General features: G+C 43.9%; 1 protein-coding gene across 1 annotated transcript in view; it reads right to left on the bottom strand.

Annotated features, from left to right (window-relative positions):
• Window positions 1-186: 186 nt before the first annotated feature.
• The window catches only part of itga5 (integrin, alpha 5 (fibronectin receptor, alpha polypeptide)), a 32,777-nt gene continuing 12,490 nt past the window's right edge, over window positions 187-20,473 (bottom strand). The window contains exons 3-30 of the mRNA XM_070839938.1: window positions 19,843-19,943; window positions 19,215-19,338; window positions 18,962-19,023; window positions 18,823-18,868; window positions 18,596-18,721; window positions 18,441-18,485; window positions 18,179-18,222; window positions 17,896-17,952; window positions 17,223-17,275; window positions 16,846-17,054; window positions 16,198-16,389; window positions 16,066-16,111; window positions 15,597-15,710; window positions 14,247-14,302; window positions 13,664-13,821; window positions 13,368-13,505; window positions 10,845-10,912; window positions 9,228-9,378; window positions 8,992-9,084; window positions 8,184-8,263; window positions 7,963-8,043; window positions 7,755-7,860; window positions 7,235-7,393; window positions 6,498-6,605; window positions 4,022-4,135; window positions 3,279-3,380; window positions 3,051-3,173; window positions 187-2,903 (exon numbers count right to left, since the gene is read on the bottom strand). Of these exons, the coding sequence (XP_070696039.1) occupies window positions 2,820-2,903; window positions 3,051-3,173; window positions 3,279-3,380; window positions 4,022-4,135; window positions 6,498-6,605; window positions 7,235-7,393; window positions 7,755-7,860; window positions 7,963-8,043; window positions 8,184-8,263; window positions 8,992-9,084; window positions 9,228-9,378; window positions 10,845-10,912; window positions 13,368-13,505; window positions 13,664-13,821; window positions 14,247-14,302; window positions 15,597-15,710; window positions 16,066-16,111; window positions 16,198-16,389; window positions 16,846-17,054; window positions 17,223-17,275; window positions 17,896-17,952; window positions 18,179-18,222; window positions 18,441-18,485; window positions 18,596-18,721; window positions 18,823-18,868; window positions 18,962-19,023; window positions 19,215-19,338; window positions 19,843-19,943 (2,840 nt within the window). The 3' untranslated portion in view covers window positions 187-2,819. The remainder of the gene's footprint in view (window positions 2,904-3,050; window positions 3,174-3,278; window positions 3,381-4,021; window positions 4,136-6,497; window positions 6,606-7,234; window positions 7,394-7,754; window positions 7,861-7,962; window positions 8,044-8,183; window positions 8,264-8,991; window positions 9,085-9,227; window positions 9,379-10,844; window positions 10,913-13,367; window positions 13,506-13,663; window positions 13,822-14,246; window positions 14,303-15,596; window positions 15,711-16,065; window positions 16,112-16,197; window positions 16,390-16,845; window positions 17,055-17,222; window positions 17,276-17,895; window positions 17,953-18,178; window positions 18,223-18,440; window positions 18,486-18,595; window positions 18,722-18,822; window positions 18,869-18,961; window positions 19,024-19,214; window positions 19,339-19,842; window positions 19,944-20,473) is intronic.

Below are 20,473 nucleotides of genomic sequence, written 5' to 3'. Positions count from 1 at the left end.
ACATGCATATAATTTCATACAATGTTGTTTTCTAAATAAATTATTTTCTCAGTTATGTGGACTCAATGGAAGCACAAGAATTTGTAAAAAGGGAAATATTTTATTTAAAGTACAAACTGTAACAGGTAAAAATTGACCTCCAAGAACCCTCCTCCCCCGCATCCTTCCCCCTGACAAAAAATGTTCTCCCCAATATGGGGTGAGAAAAATTCACAACAAATCAGTTACCCTTTTAATTCAAAAATACTCTCCTTGTCATAAATATGTACAACTTCTTTGTGGAAGTCCCGGAGAGTGAAAATGGGCTAAGACATGTATAAAAAAAAAAAAAAAAAGACAGAAAAAACCCAGTGCCTTCTCCTGATGTAACCATGGAGGAAGTAGTAAAATGATCCCCAGTCATTATAAATAATGGGTTGACATGATCAGTAAAGAATTTCCATACAGACAATGTTAAAGGTTGCTTTAAAACAAATACCAAATGGGGATTTTGTGGACCATTTGACAAATAGTAAATCCCTATCCAATGAGAGGGGGCATATGAAAAGAGTGTGATGAGGCAAACAAATGTAAAACATATGGTTAGTATAATGTGGGTGTTTAGACAGGTGCAACAGCAGAGCGCATAAATTACCAAACTATGTCGACATACCCAAGTTCAACTCAGATACGCTCTGGTGTTTGTGTTTCCATTAGTCTGTGGTGTAAAACTCTGCGAGATCAGAAAAGTGGTCCGGCGACGAAGTGGTGAGTACATCTGAAGTGGAATAAATCCTTAAAAACAAGTTTCACAATCGAAGTATGCTCAGTGAGAAAGCAAGTGAACGTGAAAAGCCAGAACCTCACAAAAGGATTTCATCTATGTGCTTATCACATACTTTGATACTGGTTTATCGCAACTCAGTCACAAATAAAACATAAAACAAAAGAGAGCACTGTAATATTAAAAAGAGTGAATATAAATATTGCACTTCCAAACAACATTTAGTTCCCAGTGCCTAGTTGTTATCCCTTTGTTAGAGGTACAAAACATCCTGTAGGACGCTAACATCTGGACGGCAGCCTAACAGTCATTCTTTTTTTTTTTTTTTTAAATTTCCATTGAGGTTTTAAGTATTTTAATCGCTTTAATCGCCGTGTAGTTAGAAAAGTCATCCTGACTGTATTTATGCTATAATGACTTTAACCTCAATGATCTCGAACTACAGCGGTGATAGGGATGAACAGGACCAAGCAGTGGGAAAGGTGATAATCAATTCATACACAAAACAAGCATTCATAAATATACCATTCGCACAAATGCATGTATGCATGAGTTCACACATTAATGCATGCAAGCACACACAAACCTAACTCTAACACACAGACATTAGGTATTTACATTAAAAGGCACATAGAATCTATGTACATGACAAATACAAGAAACCAACACAAAGCATTTTTAACGTTCAGTCCCTGTAGCCTGGTAGTGGGATGACTTCAGCCACTTTTCTTCCTAAACATGGGCAGCTTTTACTCAAAAGACAATCAAGAATACAGTATCTCACAGTAACGCACACTGTGAGCTAAATATGGATCCTTCACACTCTTAAGAGTGATGGTCCTGCCTGCTCTCAAGACTAAAACTCTCTGTCACGGCTACAACATTGCTGATGGCCCCGTCTTTGGTTCTAGACATCATAACGCCATGGCCATTATCTCTGTGGTTTCCCCTGAGCGTCATTCGCTTTCACATGGTCTCCATGCTGTATGAGCCCGACCCAACCGAGCAGGAGCAAAGACGGCGTTCTTTAGCAGAACACCGCTTGTTTTGTTAGGAAGTACCACGCTGCTTCGAGCCTAATATGAGGTTTTGCAGGTCCGTGATGGTTCCAGTCCCATCCCAGTCGACTACACAACGATGGTGGTGCCAGCATTGGTAACTCTGAACGAGAACAAACAGGATTTAAACAAAGTGATCAGTAGGAGTCAAAATCAGAACTCAAAGGAAGGTCAGTCAGTCAGTCAATCTTAGATGTCCGTGGAATTATATCAGTAGATTTCCTTTGAGTGCAAAAACAACTCAGCCCGGCGCTGTCCACCAACCTGAGGCAGAGAGAGATCATTTTTATAAGCAGTTGAGAGACATCTATCTATGCACTTTCTATGCCTGCTTAGCCTGTTCTGGGGTGCGGGCAGGTGAAACTTACAATTTTGTGATAAAAGCTGACCTATTAAACATCTGGGCTGGTAATATTGGCTTTGCTATAGCCAGGTTAATGTTTTCACCTGAAACCTGTTCACCGATCTTCTATCGATAAAAGCAGGTGTTCAGGAGATACCAGAGGAATACTTTTAGGCCTCAGCAGGCAGCTCCTGGCTGCCACAAGCTACATATCCTGAACACATCAGATGATTAGCACCAAAATAAGGCAGTTAAAGGGGTGATACAAAACTCTCCATCACAAAAATCCACAAGAGGAAACCCATCAGGCCTCTGATTGCATCTGCAGGCTAACGGTAGCCTTCCTTTGCAGTCACTTTCTCTTATTGTTCAGTCCCATGTTAGCCTTGAGGCACAGAGAAAAAGTTCTATTCGGTAATAATCCCAACCCGCCTACAAACAAGACATAAATTAACAAAGAACAAAAAAAAAACATTCATTTGGCTTGGAGATCTTTGGATTTTTGTCCTCCTCTAGTGCAGCACAGTGGAGTTCCAGTGGTCTCTTTTTTGCTCAGCTCTTCAACTGCTCTCTGATCCACTCTACGTATTCCGTCGTGTTTCTCAGTTGCAATCATACGGTCAGGTACTGTGGTTCTGGTAGCTCTGGCTGTCATCTAGGCCTCGGAGGCAGCCTGTGGTTTGAGTTGTGCTTTCTCCATGGCAGTGCCGTACGGCAGAGATCGCTTGAAGAACCCGAACTATAAGAAGATTTTACAGGACAAGCAGAAATTAGAAATGAGCACAGACCTAAGCCGTTTGATTGAAATTTAATTGCAATTTTCATCAACCTTACATCTCACAGTGTAACGTGAATTTCAAAATCCTTGTGTCACAGCAGAACTGACCTTGTATAGGACGTATATGAGTAGAGCCAGAAGCAATAAACCAGCCAGAATGGCCAAGATGATGATCCACAGAGGAACTGAGTTCTCGATATCTGGCTTATTCCACACCACTGGGGTCACAACCTGAAAATATAGCTTGTCAGTTTAACGCAACAAAGAAAATTAAGCAGAAGTGAATGTATGAAGTGGGCCCTCTGGAATGAATGGACAAATTAATTTAAATAATACCTTTTTATGTCCACTGGGAGCGTGTTTGGGTAGGATGGCGTAAGGCATCTTCTTCACACTGTATCTGGCCAAGCACTCCAGCACATAATGCTTGTAAGCTCTCTGAAAAAAAGCAACAAGGCAAGTTATAAAAATCAGAATCAGAATGCACGCAGTCCACCAGCTACACACTAGGTGGTGACAGAGACTGTGCGTCTCCCCTCAGCATTCCTATCCTATGAGAAGCTGTGATACCAGATAATGAATTTTCAATGCATTCTCACATATGCCTTGTGCTACAGCGTGCAGGGGGTGGTAAACAGTCGGGGTGTAGTTCAGACATGGCAGGAAAGCCAAAAACTTGTTAGCTCATAAGCTGCTATCGAGATTCTCAGTTAACAACTGTTAACCCATTTGTTGAGGCAAATATGTGGGACTGTGCCTACTGGCAGACTTCAGAACAGATCCACAACCCGTGCTGATGCCTAGTCAAGCCAAAGACACATGTGAGACTGACTACTGCAGCTATACATCTTTACCATGTGCACATTTGAGGTTTTACTTCTCTCTTTTTCGATGCTTTAATGAAAAATGGCGTCTCACTTCCTGCCAAAGCCTGACATGAGAGAGTACACAGGCACCAGTGGGAAAAGACAAATCTATATCGCACAGCCTTTTCCTGTACTGGGCCTTTGTCATCTGGTGGGAACACGTGTCGGGTGCACAGTAGTGAGTTTGTGAGGCCAGGGTCATCTCCGACAAACCTCAGTGAAGGTCTCGGCCCAGATGCGGGAGCGCACTTTGAGGATAGCAGTAGTCCCCTTCTCCAGCAGACCCACGTTGCACTGGAGCGACCAGCACTCCGCATTAGAACAGGACTATGGGAACAAGGAGAAAGGAGTTCAGATGGAGTGAATTAAATACCGAATAAGCTTTCTTTAAGTCATTCTTGTGCATAGATAATTAGAATTCCCACAAAAGTCTTACGACTTGATGCAGGTGAAAAAGTCACACAGCCATAAAAATAAAAACTGGTAAAAATATGGAAAGGACAAATAAGAGCCATGTTAATGCTGCAGGTCCAATAAATATAACAAAGAGCCCAATGTTATGATCTCTATTCCACGCCTGCTTCAAATTAGATTTAAGGAATGTCATGAGACTGTAAAAATGCAGCATGCACCACTCTCAAGATTATTGCCCCACCACTAAAACCGACCCATTTTTCTCAAGACTGTATAATACACAGTCTTAATTAGATCCCCATCATGCAGCTTGGTACGTTTAGCATTTTAGAACGTGCACACACAGTTTAAGAGCTGGTACTGTAGCGAGACCACCAGCCAGACTGAGAGGTTTTGGTGGGTTTCCTGCAGGGGCGCATTAGTTTACTTATTGCACCAAGTAGGGCAAACACTGGAGGAGAAGAGAGCAGCCGCCTAGTTCCTTTTGGCTCAGTCTTAGACAGACTTAATGAGGGCATTCAGACAGACAGGGTGCGTATCAGTCCACTTCCTCCTGGTAGACCTCGCTGATGCCCCAGGGCACGGGGGCCATGAAGGTTTTTGGAAATGACATGAACGTGGACCAATGCCAAAGATGATTCAGACCTAAGTCCCACATATCCTCCCTGGTGGGGTTATGTGGTCAAGATCTGGATCTTGGGGGTGTGGAGGCTGTTCCCACAGCTTCATAACATAATAGTCTGGCTCTACTACAGACTGTTGCACACATGGAGCCTGTATAAGGTCACAATGTTTAAAAAAATATAAATATATGGTACCACTTTCTGATCTTTTAAGTAACTAATGGCTTTGTTAATGGGAGATTTAATGGGAATTTTACTAATGCTTCATAAATCAGTTATGAGTCATTAATTAAAACTATTTTCAGTTTGCCAGGAATTTGAAACAAACCTCTTTGTGTGGTAATGGCATTAGGTAAATTATGCAGTTATAAATGTTAAGAATCATTAATAAGTACTTCAGTGCCGCACGCTTACTAATTAGCCATAAAGGCAGCAGTTACACATGTTAATAATTTGTTAATAAATGGATTTTGGTCTCGTGTCTCTGCAGGATTTTTCCAGAGGGTCTCTCTTATTAATTAAAAAGCTAAAAAGACATGCAATGAACACTTGCCAGAAAAAATGTATCATAACCTGGCAACCCTAAGATGAATTTGCCATTAATAAAGCCACTAGCTATAACTGACATGTACAGGTACCGTATTAGAAAATGGTACCAAATATAACAGTTGTGCTAACACAACGACTTATTGCTTAATTTAACTATAGTACCTAGAATAGAGATTTTAACTATCCAAGTAATTATGAAATACCTTTGATAATTAGTGCAATTAAAGGCCGTCCTTTGTTCTTTATGCATCGCTGAGCTTTTCAAAGACTAGGCAGGTCATTTTCAACTGCCACGCTATGACCTCGGCTGACAGCTTCATCCAAGTTAAGCTCAACACTGATGCACTTTGATCGAGAGACACTTTGAACAGAGACGTCTGTTGTCCCAAGCGTAGCAAACAAAAGTGCAGACACGGGGGAAACTGGAGAATGGAGTCTTTACACTAACGTGCCACTGGACATGCTTGATAAACGAGCACAGTCAGGAGCGACAGGCGCACGGACAAAGACCTCTTTGGTGGAGGCAGGTATCCACAGACAGAGGCAGAGAGAAAAGCTACCTGCAGCTGGGTGGATCAATAGGGCCAGTGTGTGGGTGCTCGGGGCGTCGCAACACCCAGAGTTGAAAATTAGAGAGCAGCTTGTGAAGTTACCAGTGCATCACTGACAAAAAGCCTCCCATGTCCCATGTCTTCTCAGCCTCTCCACCCCTCCACCACTACTAAAGGCTCTTTAATGTTAATCACCACAACGGGACAAGCCTGTGCCCTCTGACCCCTCCCTTTTAACGACATCATAACCTAATTACCCAATCCCTGGAGCCTCATATAAAATCAGGCCCAGTGTCACCAAAATAGATCCAGACCTGCACACTTAAGGTCATGTAGCAAAATGTATTGTTTCTCCCTCCTGTTTTTCTATTCAACCAGTTGTGTAAGTACCACAAAAAGGGATTTAACTACATAACAGCATTTACCCGTAACTGTAAACTCAAGATCCTCATTCCCTCGCTTTCAAGTCACCCATTGCATTGGACTTCACCTTTTGGCCCGATAATGTTCACCCATGCACAGAATGTGACAATCACCCTTTAAGCATCTTACCAGGTTGGTCAAATGCGCCAGTTGATTCTTGTGGACGTCCCTTCTCTCAACATGGTGCTCATGTGCCTTCAGTGCCAGGATAGGTGGTTCTGTGGATGTGCGCTGGAGCTGAAGTGGGAGACACAACACACACACACCGCCCATTAGTATAACACAGACACTGACCTCACACAGGCAGAGGAGCATACCGCCCTTTCTGTCAATATAAGATCTGATGTTAGCATGACCCTGAGGCTTTTTGTCATTAATCAGAAGCATGTGAGCTCTACTCTGCATAGATTCCCGTGGAAACACAATGTACTTAGCAATTCACCAGGGAAAAAAAAAACATTAGATCTCAGCTAAGACGGATGACCACTCACGGCCCTGCTCAACATCTGTCAAGCTTCAAACGTAAACACAAACAACTGCACTCAAACGCTTTGCCCACGAACTCCCAGAGCTACAACTTGCTATAAGGGGGCGCGTCGCTGGATGTCAAAGATGAGTGTATTGCTGGGTGAGGTGGTTCATCAAGCTGTGCTGAGCATAGAGAAGAGCTGGGACTTCAAAGCGGTGGTGGGGTAAGTGTCCTGGGTGGGGCTGAGAAACTGGGAGGAGAGGGTGGGTGTGGGCCAACCAGTGGGACGACCCAACAGTTAATCATACATCTGACTGGGAATCGCTGGGAGACGTTCACTGTCGGATTTTGCCTCATTTGACCCTGAGAGGTGCACATCTGCATGCGGGACACTTACTTTGAGGCGTAGGTGGTTCATGTGTTTGTCGGAGGTGCAGTTGATGGGGCCTTCTGTTGAGAACTCCAGAGGATAAAGTAGATTGTGACCCTGCACACTGAGGGGACAGCGCAGTTCAAGCAGGGTGTGGCTGATGCGACTGGGCCCGTTGTTCACCAGCTGGAAAGAGGAAATGAAATTGGAAACTTTAGTATGTGAGCTATTAGAAAACTTCAAGAGCAGCTTGGCCGTTTCACATTCTAGTTGTAGCTGGGAGCTTGCAACAGATTTTTCCCATACTGGAACTCTCGTATTTGACATATTTTCTTAATCTACAAATAGGCCACCTAAAGGGGAGCTCTGGTTACTCTCACCCAAGTGAAAGTGGATCCGCACAGCCTGAGAATAAATCACACTGTATAATCTGGACAACGTCTTCTTTGGTTTCCTTTCTTTGCTGCCCTGGGATGTCGACTTGCTTTACGAACAGTAGGATCTGCTTTCCAACCCAATCTGCACATTTAAAAACACGGCTGATTACCTCAAAGATGTGTTCCACTGCAGGCCCAACGTCCTGCTCCACCCCGTGGATTTTGGTCGCCTTCCAGTTGGCCGGCGGAAAGAAGACCTTATCTGGTCGAGACACACTTAAAAAGAGAATTGGGGCTGTGAGAACATGTGTCTGGAGGCACCCGGGACTTAATGAAATTCCAAAAGTTCAAATGAGGGAATCCTAACGCTCAACTCACCCCTGGAGAATGACCTCAGCCTGCACAACCACCTCCAGCTTGTAGTGTACCACCTCACTGTGGGAATTATTCTCATTTTTACTGTGGAAGTAAACGAAAGAAAAAGATTCTGATTAGCTGATGTCATTTTAGAGCTGTGCAAATCACTGTTACTGGATCAGACTCCACGCATACTCTGCCAACGGTTAGTGTCTCTGTTGTACATTCACATCAGGTTTTACCTGCGAATCTGCAGCTCAAACTGAACAGTTTTGTGCGTGTCCTTCAGCCGCGGTACTGTAAAACGCAGACCTGCCCACAGCTGCAAAGAGAGAGATCCAACATATTTATCATCATCATGTAAAAAAAGTAGGTCACAAAACATAATATTTTCCACGACCGTGACAACAAAGAAGAAAGAAGTGGATAACATACCTTGCCTCAATTAAAACAATATAATGTCAGTGTGAACTTTATATACTCTATAGTTCTGTCACAGGGTCTGTCAGGCAGCCATTCCTCCCCTCTCTACTTATTTCATCCTCAGACAGATACAGCATGTGATGTTCTTGGATGGTCTGTGAACTTTACATGTAGGCAGGTCCAAAAATGTACTCGAGAGGTTTTACTTTTTCTTTCCCCAGTTTTTTCCACAGATATTCATACATCAAGTCTCTATGCATCTACCTTTTTATGTGCTGCCTCTCATTCACATCCGATCAATAATGCTACAAAGTGAGGGGTTTTTAAGATGGAGAGGTATCTCTGCTCCCCTACAGTCCTATTAAAAGCATGCCAGCTTGTGACTCCATCATTAACAAGGGGAACTCTACCCAAAGCTGAGGGCACAGATGGAGTCTGTACTTCCTGTCACAACATTTCCTGACACCCAGTGACTTTTCATTCCTTCAAAGAGCAGGAAATCATGACGTTGTGTCAACTGATCACCACCATCACATACACTTCAGATGCAGTGCCACACCATTAAACTCAGTTGGCATGGAGCAAAAAAGGCAAAACAACGCTGCCAAAAGACAGCTGTGTTCTTACACTGGTACCAGACTTCATCGGGTTGCCCAAATCACAGCTCAGGTATCGGGTCTGGTTCTCTATGTCATAGCTGCAGGTCAGCTGGGCCAGGCTCTGAGAAACAAGAGGACAAACTGCTCAAACCACAGCAAAGAACAATCATAAAGAAATAAAAACAACAACTGCAATCATGCCCCGACAGGTATACGTGTTTCTGGAAGTTGTTAGTTTTCACCGCGTGTGGAATTTCTAGTCACCTCATTATTGCGGGCAATGCCGCTGTAGTCAGCTTCAGGGGGGAGCACCACGTACAGCTCTGCCTCGTACGCCCCTCCCTCACCCTCATTCCTGGCGTTGAAAGTCAAGGTCAGCGAGTTGTCATCACCTAGGTAGACTTCCTTCCTGTTCCTGAGGGCCCAACCAAAGAAAAAAATGATTACTAATAGGGTCAACGGCCAGGTTAAATGGTGCTAGAGAAATAAATATAGGTACATTTGTGTCACACTGTTATGGATAATCAGAGGCATTCTCTGTTTGTGTTTGCTGGCAGAGGAGCGAGCAATAAATTGTTGCTTTAATGTAACAATACAGTTTCAGGATTTATGCTTAGCACATCTATTTTATTTAGCGCTTGCCTGCAGAAGTACATCAATTAGATTCATCTCACAAAGCCTCCTATTAAATAAAGTCTTTTCCAATGTGCTAATAAAGTCAAACATGCTGAATAACAGAGTGTAGGATAGTTAAACACCTCCCCCTTTCACTGCTTTCTTTCACTCCACCACCTCTCTCCACAGCAAAGAACAATGAGAAATTCCATATGGAGGGCCACACAAACGCTTTTAATTACAGCTCGCTCTCATAAAGCAGAGCAGGAGAGCAAGCGAGAGAAGATTTCTGAAGCTGATCCTCTGCCAGCCTGCAAGTCAGCCAAAGCCTGATTCTAACTGGCATTGCACTTTTTAAACCAAACAACGGCTAAAAATTAGAAAACTTCACAAAACCATAAAGCTTCCCTGAGAGACCTTTGGTCTAACAGGTTATGTGCTTTGGCAGTGCAACAGAAGAAACAACACTGCAGGAATGATGAATAATTTTTTTCTGAAAATTCCACTAAATCATGGCCATCCTGTCAACCCCTCTGATTTCTATTAGGGTTTCTTCATTTACTACAGACCAGACAAAAACATCAGGCTATTATTCTAATTGCACTAATCACACTTTCTGCGGCTCAATTTCTGGAGTCGCACTTGGATGGAGCGCAGCACTCACACACACTCACAGCAGGTTGTTCCATATGTGATGGATCAGCCATACATTGGGGGGAAAATGGAGGCAGATGGTAGATAAATATAGGAATGTAAAAATCAAAATGACAGAGCGGAGAAGGGAGTATCAGGGAGGCTGTTATTTTTGAGAAAAATGCTAACAGATTTCTTGAACCAAAGTGTGGAAGGCAGGGTGCTCCTGACAGCTTCAGAGGCAGGCGAGGTTGGGACTCTGGCACACAGCTCCCATACTTTCCAAACAGATCCCTTTCATCTCTCCTGTCTTTCCCCTTTAACTGTTTGTCGTAGCACCTGTACAGCAGAGCCGCTTCCTGTTTTCAGAGGACAGTGTGTCCCTCCTCTACTGCAGCACTGTGGCTATTAACAGTGCCTCTATGGTATGCTAAACTAAACAAAGCAGTGGAACAACAAAAACAGCTGTATTTACAATTCAGCACTCAAATCCAAAGGTCCCTTTTGCGGACAAGGGGTGAAGAGTTCAGTGTCTGTGACCCTGTTCACAGGTATTATGCAGTCTAGTATATTCCCTGAAATCCATATGCTCTGGGATTTTTAGAAAAATATAAAGGAAATGAACGGACTCACCCATGGACTGCCAGCTTCAAGTCGGGAACACAGATGTTGTCCTCTCCACAGTCCAACAGAATCTGAGTCTGAAAGACGCAAAGTAGAGGCGATAAGAGTTTTAATACGGGCTGGAGGCCATGATGATCATCCAGTAGGTTCTGACTAAAAGCACACATCTTCTTCTGCATGTGAGGAGAATAAGGCACACAAGATAAATCAAATATCTGATTAAAGGAGACAGAAGGATGAGTGTAGCAAGATGCGACATGTGGTATGACTAATACATTCCACCCCTGCCTCCTGACCACCATCCAACACACACACACACACCTGCACAGCAGTCCCCTTTATCTATAAGACATCATCACCGCACATCAGACAGTTAAAAACAATGTTGTGGCTCAGAGGGACGATGACGACTCAGTGAGGTCATGACAGGCAGACACACTCCCCTGAACCAGCTGTCCCGGCGCACACATGCTTTCTGTTTGCAACGTAAGAGAAGGAAATGATGAATTGGTCCAGCCCAGCGACCGTGCCAGAGGAGATACTCCTGTGGATCTGAGCACAAAGCTCCCAGCTGCCAGCTCCCGGCTCTCACCAGCGGCCCACATCACAGCTCTATGCGGCGAACCGCGCTTTCACCACACACTACGCCACCCAGCGAACCACAGCAGTATGTGATCATATGGAGAGGGAGGAGCCTGCAGCCTAGAGGGACTTACTGAGACACAGGATATCTCTGTTGACTTGAAAAGCACAAGTTGGGGTTCAGAGATTACAGTGGAGGGAAAGACAACAAAGCAAAAGAAACACTGCTGGATAAGTGGATGACCGCTGAACGTGTGGCAGGGCAGCAGCAGGGAAAGCTCTGCGGATTGCTAAATTGCATCCCGCTGCGACTGTGACAGTGTGATGATGCTCATGACGATAAGGATAATAAATAGAAATAGAGGAGGAGATTAGAGAGAGCCAAGCGCCCCCCTTGTCATTACACCATCCAGGGGCTCTAATTATGGACACCATAGTAACCACCATGTTAACTTGGCCACATGTGCACCCTGCTTGATGAATGTATGCCCATCACTGTAGTTAAACAACAACACTGACCTCACCATGTGACATAGAGAGGGCAAACACTGTGCACTGAAATCAAAACGCTAACTTGGCAAAATGAGAGGAGTCCATTAATCAAATTCACACTTGTTTGGTCAGATGTTATTATTCTAAGAACAATGAGGGTATTGATGCAGAATTTCATCGTCGTTTCCAATTTCTAAAAATGTGACAACAATTGGGATCAGTTCTGGTTTTGCACAAACGTGTGCCTTCGTACAAGATCTGAGAATGATGCCAATTAATAGATCCATCATAATGCCATGACTCCTCATAGAAACATGTGGAATACGTTATGAGTGAAAGAGCGAAACTGTGCCGAGCACATCAAGCATCTCTCGTTCTCACTCCAGCCTGGAAAGAGTAAGACCTTGGCAGAGTCAGTGATATGTTACATGGCCTGCCACACACTCTCAAAGCATATGTGGAAATCAATAGGGCATCATGTGTCTGATCAAGGCCAAGGCTTTGGTATAATAGTCACCCTTTACTGTTTATACACTGTTAAATTCACACAGTCTGAGGAAAGATGTTGTCAGGCTGGCACCACCAACACTCCCCTTTTACACACATACACACGGATCAGGTTTGCCCTTTATGTGTGTTTGGCAAAAAAGGGCCTTTTCAGGTTTAAGGTTGACATTTTAGCTCAAGGTCTTGGTTCAGCAATAGACCACATCTGTTGGAGGCCCAACAGCTTTGAAGGACATCAATGACAGGGTTCAGTCCTGATCCAAAAGGAAGAAGATGAAAACACACCAGGATAGAGAGAGAAATGGGGAAAGAGGGGGAGATAAACCTACGCTGACTGCCATTCCCCAAACGCTCCAATCCGGTGGCTGTTGCTGAACTCACATATGGTGCGTGCTGTGCCACAGCAGAAAGATTGAGCCAACTCTACTGACTGCCAGAGGAAAACTGGAAAAATGCCAAGAGATTTCAACCAGATGGGCTGTGCCCCACCCTGAAATATCTACCAGCCTTCTGTGTCTGCAGCTCTGGAAATAGTCACCTTTGTATCATTATACAGACAAGCAGGCTAAGAGCAATTCCTGCTGGGACGGGGAAATACTCCACCGTACAAATGCCTCACATTTTTATTTGGAAAACAGATTTCCAGACACCCTGGATCTCTAGTAGCTCAGAATTTACATGAAGAAGAACACACTCACTCTTTCATCAGGAACAAGAGAAAGAAGCAAGCAAGAGGCTGGCGGTGAAATGGGGAGTGATTACTCGATATGGGGGATTTATTTATCATCAGCCCCCAGAGAATGAGTCTAAGCTGTGTAAGAACCATATGAACGATGTTCGGGAGCTCTGTTTCATTACATATTGATGATGCTAGAAGCCCTGTAGATCACTCAAGGCTTAGTTAACCATATTGGATAGAAGTTTGGGGAAGTGTAGAGCATGCCAAAGTACCTTCTGCTCAATTACGTTGGTGGTCTGATAGTTGAGGATGGGCCGCAGGCCGTGGGAGTCAGCTGCAGCTCTTGGATCCAAGCTGAAGTTCAAGGCCACATAAATGGAGGAGAGTTTATCCCTGAAGTCTTTCTCATCCTGCAAACATTCCAGGGTTGTCAAATGCAATGTGTACAAAAAGTGAAAATCTGTTGTCCAAGAATAGAAGGCCCCATGATTTAGGCTTGCATCATAACCGGAAAATCTGCGTTTATTCCCATGATTGCGACTTTTTATTGGTGAGAAAGAAGGCTTACTCTCAGGTAGATCTTGGTGTGGTTGCATACACTCTCGCCATGGCGCAGCGAAACACTCCTCTGGAGCAAGGGCTGCTGGGAATCCAAGAACAAAGCCCTCTTCACTGCACCTTTCTGCTTGTGCTTGTGACTATCGAGCTGCACCTCCACCTGGAAATCTGGAACGCATAACACACACACAAATGAGCATTCATGGCATGATGAATGTCCTTGAGTCACGTAATGACAGGTTTAAAAAAAGACCCCCATAAATACTCTGAAGCACACACAATGTAGTCAATGTAACTTTAAGTTAACGGCACGGGGAACACTTGTATATAAAGGAAGGGGCAATTAGAGATAATAACTTGGGGTTGATAGGAAAGGGGAATGAACACAGAAGTGGTTTGATCATTAAAGGTGGATCGCAAAAGATATTTGGCGCACTGCTCTCCCTTTACTGTCATAACAAAATCCAAAAAGCTACATCACCAGCCAGGACACTTTGACCTACACGCTGTTATGGATTTAAAATATTACCATTGGTGGCTTTTTGACAGTTTCATCATTTGTAATAAAGAGCAGATGTGGAAAATTGGCTCACCCAGGATGTCTGGTAGGTGCTTCCCATCAGCAGATATGCAGAAACTCAGGTTGACACTGTTTTGGACAGAAGGGACAAAGGTATGAAACGGGGTACATGTTCATTTATGGCAGAAATTCAGTATAAATATGCTGAATTAGACACCTCACTTGCCCTCACTTGTTCTCATGGCCCACTTTTCCTGTGTCAGCTCCTTACATGGTTCACATTACAAGGCATAAGGCGTAATGGGAATACGATGAATAATATGAAAAAAATGTCAAATGTTTGGAGACATGCTGGCATCTGACTGCTTTCACCAGCCGAGCTGATAAATCGGTGTGTCTCCGTTTCCCCTACTAGCCCCCCCACCCACAAAGAAATAGCGGAGTTAAGAAGGGTGAAATTGGGCGATGACTCGGGTTTCAGTGCTGACCAGTCAATGGCTGTCTATATAAGCCTGTAGCTCTCTCCCATGACATCAGCCGCACAACACAGTGCTGCTGTCCAAAAGTCTGCAACCCCAAAACCCCCAATCCTTTTACTAGAAAACCCACACAAGAGGCACAAATGAGAGAGAAAATAGAGAGCAGAAACTGGAAGAAGTAAGAAAGGAAAAAAAAGGAGAGAAAAAACACAGGAAAGGGAAGAGAGGTGAAAAATGAGACAGAAAGAAACAAGGACTTCTTTCGAGGAGTAGTAAGAACGTCTTGTATGTGCTCCTGTGTCTGCCTGTTTCTGCAAGACTCTGCGTGCGCACGTTCACGGGAGTCTACGTGTCCTGATGTTTCCCAGCTGTGTTCCACCACCAAACAATATCTCATTCAAAGCAACGGCAAAAAACCTTCACGCCCCTCCCCAGCCCCCCTCCCATTATCCCTTGTGCTCTCCTTTCACCCCCACCAAAAAGTCCTCATCACCAGGCAACGTAGTGTAATCAAGACACATGTGTATACAAGAGTTTCCTTTATGGATCAGGATCTGGACATGGGGAAAAAGCAGACACATGAGCGCTGTGTCAACCATGTCGAGCAGCGAGCAACCGTCGTCTGTTTCCTCTCCCTTTTTCTGGATCTGAACTGTGCACATTTGGAGGAGGCCAAAAATGGCCAACAATGCTGCTATTCAGCATGTTCTTGTGATATGAAGACATTGTGAAAATAGGTCAAATAAGAGCAGAGCGGTTAATACCATGACTGCTGATAGAGAGGATAGGCCTTATCACAGCTTCCTGTCAGGACAGGAGTGTTTATGCATATGGGGGGAAACGGGGAAGCCCATCTTTTTGCAGTTGGGTCAAACAAATACCAACAGAGCAGTACTGAGGGCTGACTCACAGGAAGCTGAGCACAGGACAAGCTCAGCACTCACCAGGAAACAGGAATGCTGGTGTTCCCATTGGTGACTATGCAGTTCTTCTCTTCGGGGTTGATCATAGTGGGGTAAACTGTCAGAGAGGCACTGGTGTTCACTATCGGCCGGGATCTGTGGGTAACAAAAAGGGAGTAGATTGAAAACTCAGTTAAACTGAAAAGGAATAGCTTGGCATTTTGGGAAATACTCTTATTCATTTGCTCTTCGAAAAAAATAAATAAATAAATCTGCCTTCCAGCAACTCTAAAACCTGCATTTTGTTTTAGGGAAATTTGAAGGTGCTGGTAGGTGGATAGGTGGTTTCCCTAACTTTCCAGTCTTTATGCTAAGCTAAACTACCTGTTTACTAGATCAAGCTCTATCATCATGATTATTTTTGGCAAAACAGCAAATAAATACATTTCCTACAACGTTTAAAGAACCAGAATACATGATTTCACACAGAATATGAATTAAAACAACATACCGGTAGAGAACTGCCTTATTAACACCAAAGGCACCAACAATGAGATCTGAGGAAATAAAGGAACAGATTTAGAAAACATACTAAAAGTTGAAAAGCTAATGATGGCCAATGCATATTACCAGCCACACTCACCTGGATAGCCGTTCATGTCCAGGTCCTTAGCACCTCGGAGGGAAAATCCAAAGCTGGCAGGAATAGTCCCAGACGCCCACTGGCCGGTGATCACCTGTGATGGCTTTTCCCTGAGCCCTTCTGAGTATCCATTATAGATGTAGACCAGTCCTTGTCGCTCTTCCCCCCCAAACGGACAGCTGATGGCCACGTCTGCCAAACAACAAAAGTCAAGACAATTGCTTAGTAGAAAGTAGCTGAAATAATAAGGCTGAACATTCAGTCAGCCTAAATGCTAATGTTTAGCAGTAAACAGCTGTAAGTACAGCCGAGTCATAAGTTTTGCAGATATTTGGTCATAAACCAAGTTCCAGCAATTATTAGTAAGAGAAAAAGATTTCTTCCTTTTGAGACCATGATGTAAACTGTATAAAAATCAGTGCAGCCAATAGTCTGGATATTTGTCTGGGTCTGACAGTTGACCCATCAAACCTCCATTCCTCAAAATATCATTTATCAAATAAATAGGTTTTTCTCTTTAGATTTTTACCTGATTTTCTATCTTCATATACATTTATAAAAGCTCATCTGTAGACCATTTAAATTCATCATGATGCTTACTTCATTTCAAAAATGTCATCAGCCCCTGACTACAATCCCCATTCTTACCATTAAAACCATCCTGGTTCAGATCTCCCAATGGTGCAATGGTGCTGCCAAATCTCCCATACACCTGGGTGCCCGTCAGGTGAGGCAGGCTGAGCTCCAGGTCCAGAGGCCCTCGCTGTAGGTAAACATAAACCCGGCCCATCTCCTCCAGACGGCCATCGGAGCCCCGGACCATGAACATGGGAGCTCCCACCAGCAGGTCAGCCAGCCTGCCAGCATGAAAGGGAAAAAAAAAAAAAAAAAAAAAACTTATTTAAGCTCAGACACACTGACGCCTGTAATGGGTTGTTGGTGGCACCTAATGTAGATTCTGCCGGGGAAAGACACAGAGGAAGAGAAGGGTGAGAAAAACAGACAGGGACAAGGCTACAACTCACCCATCACTGTTGATGTCAGTCGTTGCCACTGCATAGCCAAAATATGCTCCCATCTGTAAACAAAGGTTTTTCTATAACTTTGTCCATTGGAAATGTTATCGTCAAAAGACATTAATATCATAGAGATTTGTTTTGGTCTTAGATAATAGAAAACCGCCAGGCCGCTACAAACTTTGGACTTGCTTTCTGCATTACTAGAAAAAAAAAAAAGAGGCTTGAAGGAAACATGACGGCTTGATGGGTTTTACAGGTTCGGCCCAGTTTGATGGTGTTTTCTGTTCCAGGTCAGTTTCATTTTCTGAATTTTCTGTCATGAAGCATAGTCAGACACTGTAGAAGCAGTCTGAATTGCCAGAGTGAAAGCAAATTCACTTGTGATTTTATTTATTCAGCTGAGTCAATCATCACTCTTTAAACGAGCTCAGTGCTTCCCTATTCCCAGAGCCATTTGCGCAAATTGCCACTGCACTTTCCCCTCAATAATTGAGCTTTACAGCAAACCACGAAAGAGACCAAAGTCAAGTAATAAGAACATTGTAAAGGAAATTATTTTTGCTTACACTAACTCAACAAATTATGAGCTCTCATGAAGAGCCAAGCGAGGGAAACATAGAGGAAATGGAGCATGAAGGAGCTTCATGTGGAGGTAGGAGATAGGAGCTGTCTGACTCACCTGCTCCCCAGTGTAGTTAATCATGGTCTGCAGACCTGTACCGTTCAGAATAGACACCTGCAACACAGCAGCCACATATGGTGAACGTCTTTTTATATAGTCTAATGTAAGCACGGTCTCTGGCAAGGAACTGACTTCGAAAATAATCCCCACTGTGACAATATCAGTGAGGCTGTTTTCTCTCTTTTACTTTCCTGTCAGTCCCAAGCCTAAAGCCCAGGCCCCTCATTCTAAAAACATCAAAAAGAGAGCCAAAATGAGAGTGGTGATTAAGCTTTCTTACCGAACCATAAAGCATGAGTCCTTTTGGAACGCCAGCCACAAAATCTGAGAGGTGCACAGAGAGATGAAGAAAAGATTTAGGAGGGAAAATATAGAAGCCTTGCAGGAATGTAAGATAATTCTACTACTAACAATATTTGCAGCTCAATAACCATGTAAAATATTGTCGCTGACTTTATGTTCACTTCAGCTGTAATATTTAGGTTGCTATGTAACTGTCCTCGTGTGTCTTACTTCCTGCACACATCATTTTATAGACTTACCTTCCACCTGATCACCACTGAATTCCCCAACAGCAACAGAGTAGCCTGTAGGCAGGAGGGCAGACATCAGCCTCAGCTTGCATGGCAAATTAATGATGATAAGCGTGAATGTGCAGTTATCAGAGAAGCACTAAGATTATAGCAGCCTCTCTTACCTTGGTAGCTGTCATCATGTTTGGACTGGACCTGTTTGGTCTGGATCTCGCTCTCCACAGACTGCATGAAATAGCCTGGGTAGTACGCTTTGATAATGTCCTCCTTGGCTGCAGAGATCACCTGACCTAAAGTTACACAAAAGAGGAATGAAAATAAACTTGAAAGGACATTTCCAGTCTCGTCTTTTTACGATTTTCACATGGTTGATTGATGCTATCCTACATACCTTGCCAGTAGTAGCTGCCTGGGCCTCCCAGGACCACTTTGCCATCCTGAAAGAAAAAACCTGTGAATTACTATGATGAAAAAGCTAAAGATTATCCCAGAAACCTCTGGAGATTCACCAATAGAAACATAGTCATTACCGTTGTGAAGTCGGCGCTGAATCCTCCCTGACAGTAGCCTTGTCCCACCGCATCACTGATCTCTGAAACACACAGGAGTGGAGCGGTGGATTATTAGATTTAAAAACTATTCAATATTCCAATCTGGTTTCAAGGCATAATGCTACATCAGCAAATAATGTTCAATGAAGATCATAGATAGAGACAGTTTCCCTTATCCAGCTCCTACATAGAGGACAGCTGTCATATCAAGGTATGGTGAGGTGGCAGTTACCTGTGCGGCAGGGAGCGTACTCCACAAATTTGGTGAAATTATGAGCAGAGAGGTAACAGGTTCCTGTCGCGTCAGAACGGGGGGCATCCTTTTCAGTCCTCCAGGAGTAGAGAGGGGCACAAGCCTGGAGCAGAGAGGAGATGGGAAGAGACACGGTTTGGCAGGGAGGGAGGAGAGGTGGTGATGAATGGGGTTAGCTTTTAGGTGGGAGATGTTTTTCCAGTTGCAGCAACACCCTGGTGAACTCAGGAGGAGACCCTGGGTGAGGTCAGTGGTACATCTGGAGCAGGGTAACAATGTAACTCAATCCAGGTCACAACCTTAACTATCAGACCAAACAAGTGGCGGCTTAACTTTGATGTTACAGGGGAGGCACAAAACATTTCTTTACAGTGTGTTGAGATTTAAGGTGAAAATTGGACCTGAATGACAACAACTTAATGGAAAGTAATCTGGAAGACAAATTTTCAAACAAAGTACACGTTCCCCTTGACTTCACTAGAAGTAAAAAGGTTCTCATAGCCATGTGTGACTGAAAGCCTTAATCATAGCAAGGGAGAGCACCAGTGAAACTCTAGTCCCCCTCTGCCCCAACCCCCAAAAATCATCTCTGAGAGGGTCACCTTACCAGAATTGTGTCGCCGTGAGAACGCACAGTGGCGCCGAACCATTGGTGGGACTTGAAATCAACCTGATGTTTTGTGTCGTTTAGCAAGATGGTGCGATCCCCTGGGGAAAACACAGGAAAATGACACTCAGTAAAAGCTCCATGACAGAACATGCATTCTTTTGGTTGGACCTTGAGGATCCTAATCCTGCCTTCCCTTCCCAGGCCCTTGGAAACATCTGGACAGCTGGCAGAGAGCAGGCTTTAAGACTCCAGTTACACTATTTTTCATGCAAAGACAATCAGGGTGAGATGAGATTTGAAAGGAACGGTATTTGCTACCCGGGCATTGCTTAGGAGATAGCAGTTTAGTTTTCTTAGCTTGGCCGGGTTTGGACTGGACTGGCCGAGATTAACCTCACTGACCCTTAGCTCTATTTGACCACCTGTCCGCTAAGGCTGATCTCCCACTTCAACGCTTTGACTGCAGCAGGTGACATGACAGATGGTCAGGGGAGTCAGGTTTAAGCACAACTTTATTGGAAGGCAGATGTTGCATCTGTGCTGTAATGGAAAATGACATGCAAACAAATTGATTACACAAGGAAGTCACACTACTACTTTGCTCATATGCCAAGAGTATGAGTTGACA

This window comes from Pempheris klunzingeri, chromosome 11 (genome assembly GCF_042242105.1).
Source record: "Pempheris klunzingeri isolate RE-2024b chromosome 11, fPemKlu1.hap1, whole genome shotgun sequence".
NCBI classification, from domain to species: domain Eukaryota; kingdom Metazoa; phylum Chordata; class Actinopteri; order Acropomatiformes; family Pempheridae; genus Pempheris; species Pempheris klunzingeri.
The sequence above is the reverse complement of the archived record's forward strand: the minus strand, read 5'-3'. Positions and strand labels throughout refer to the sequence as shown.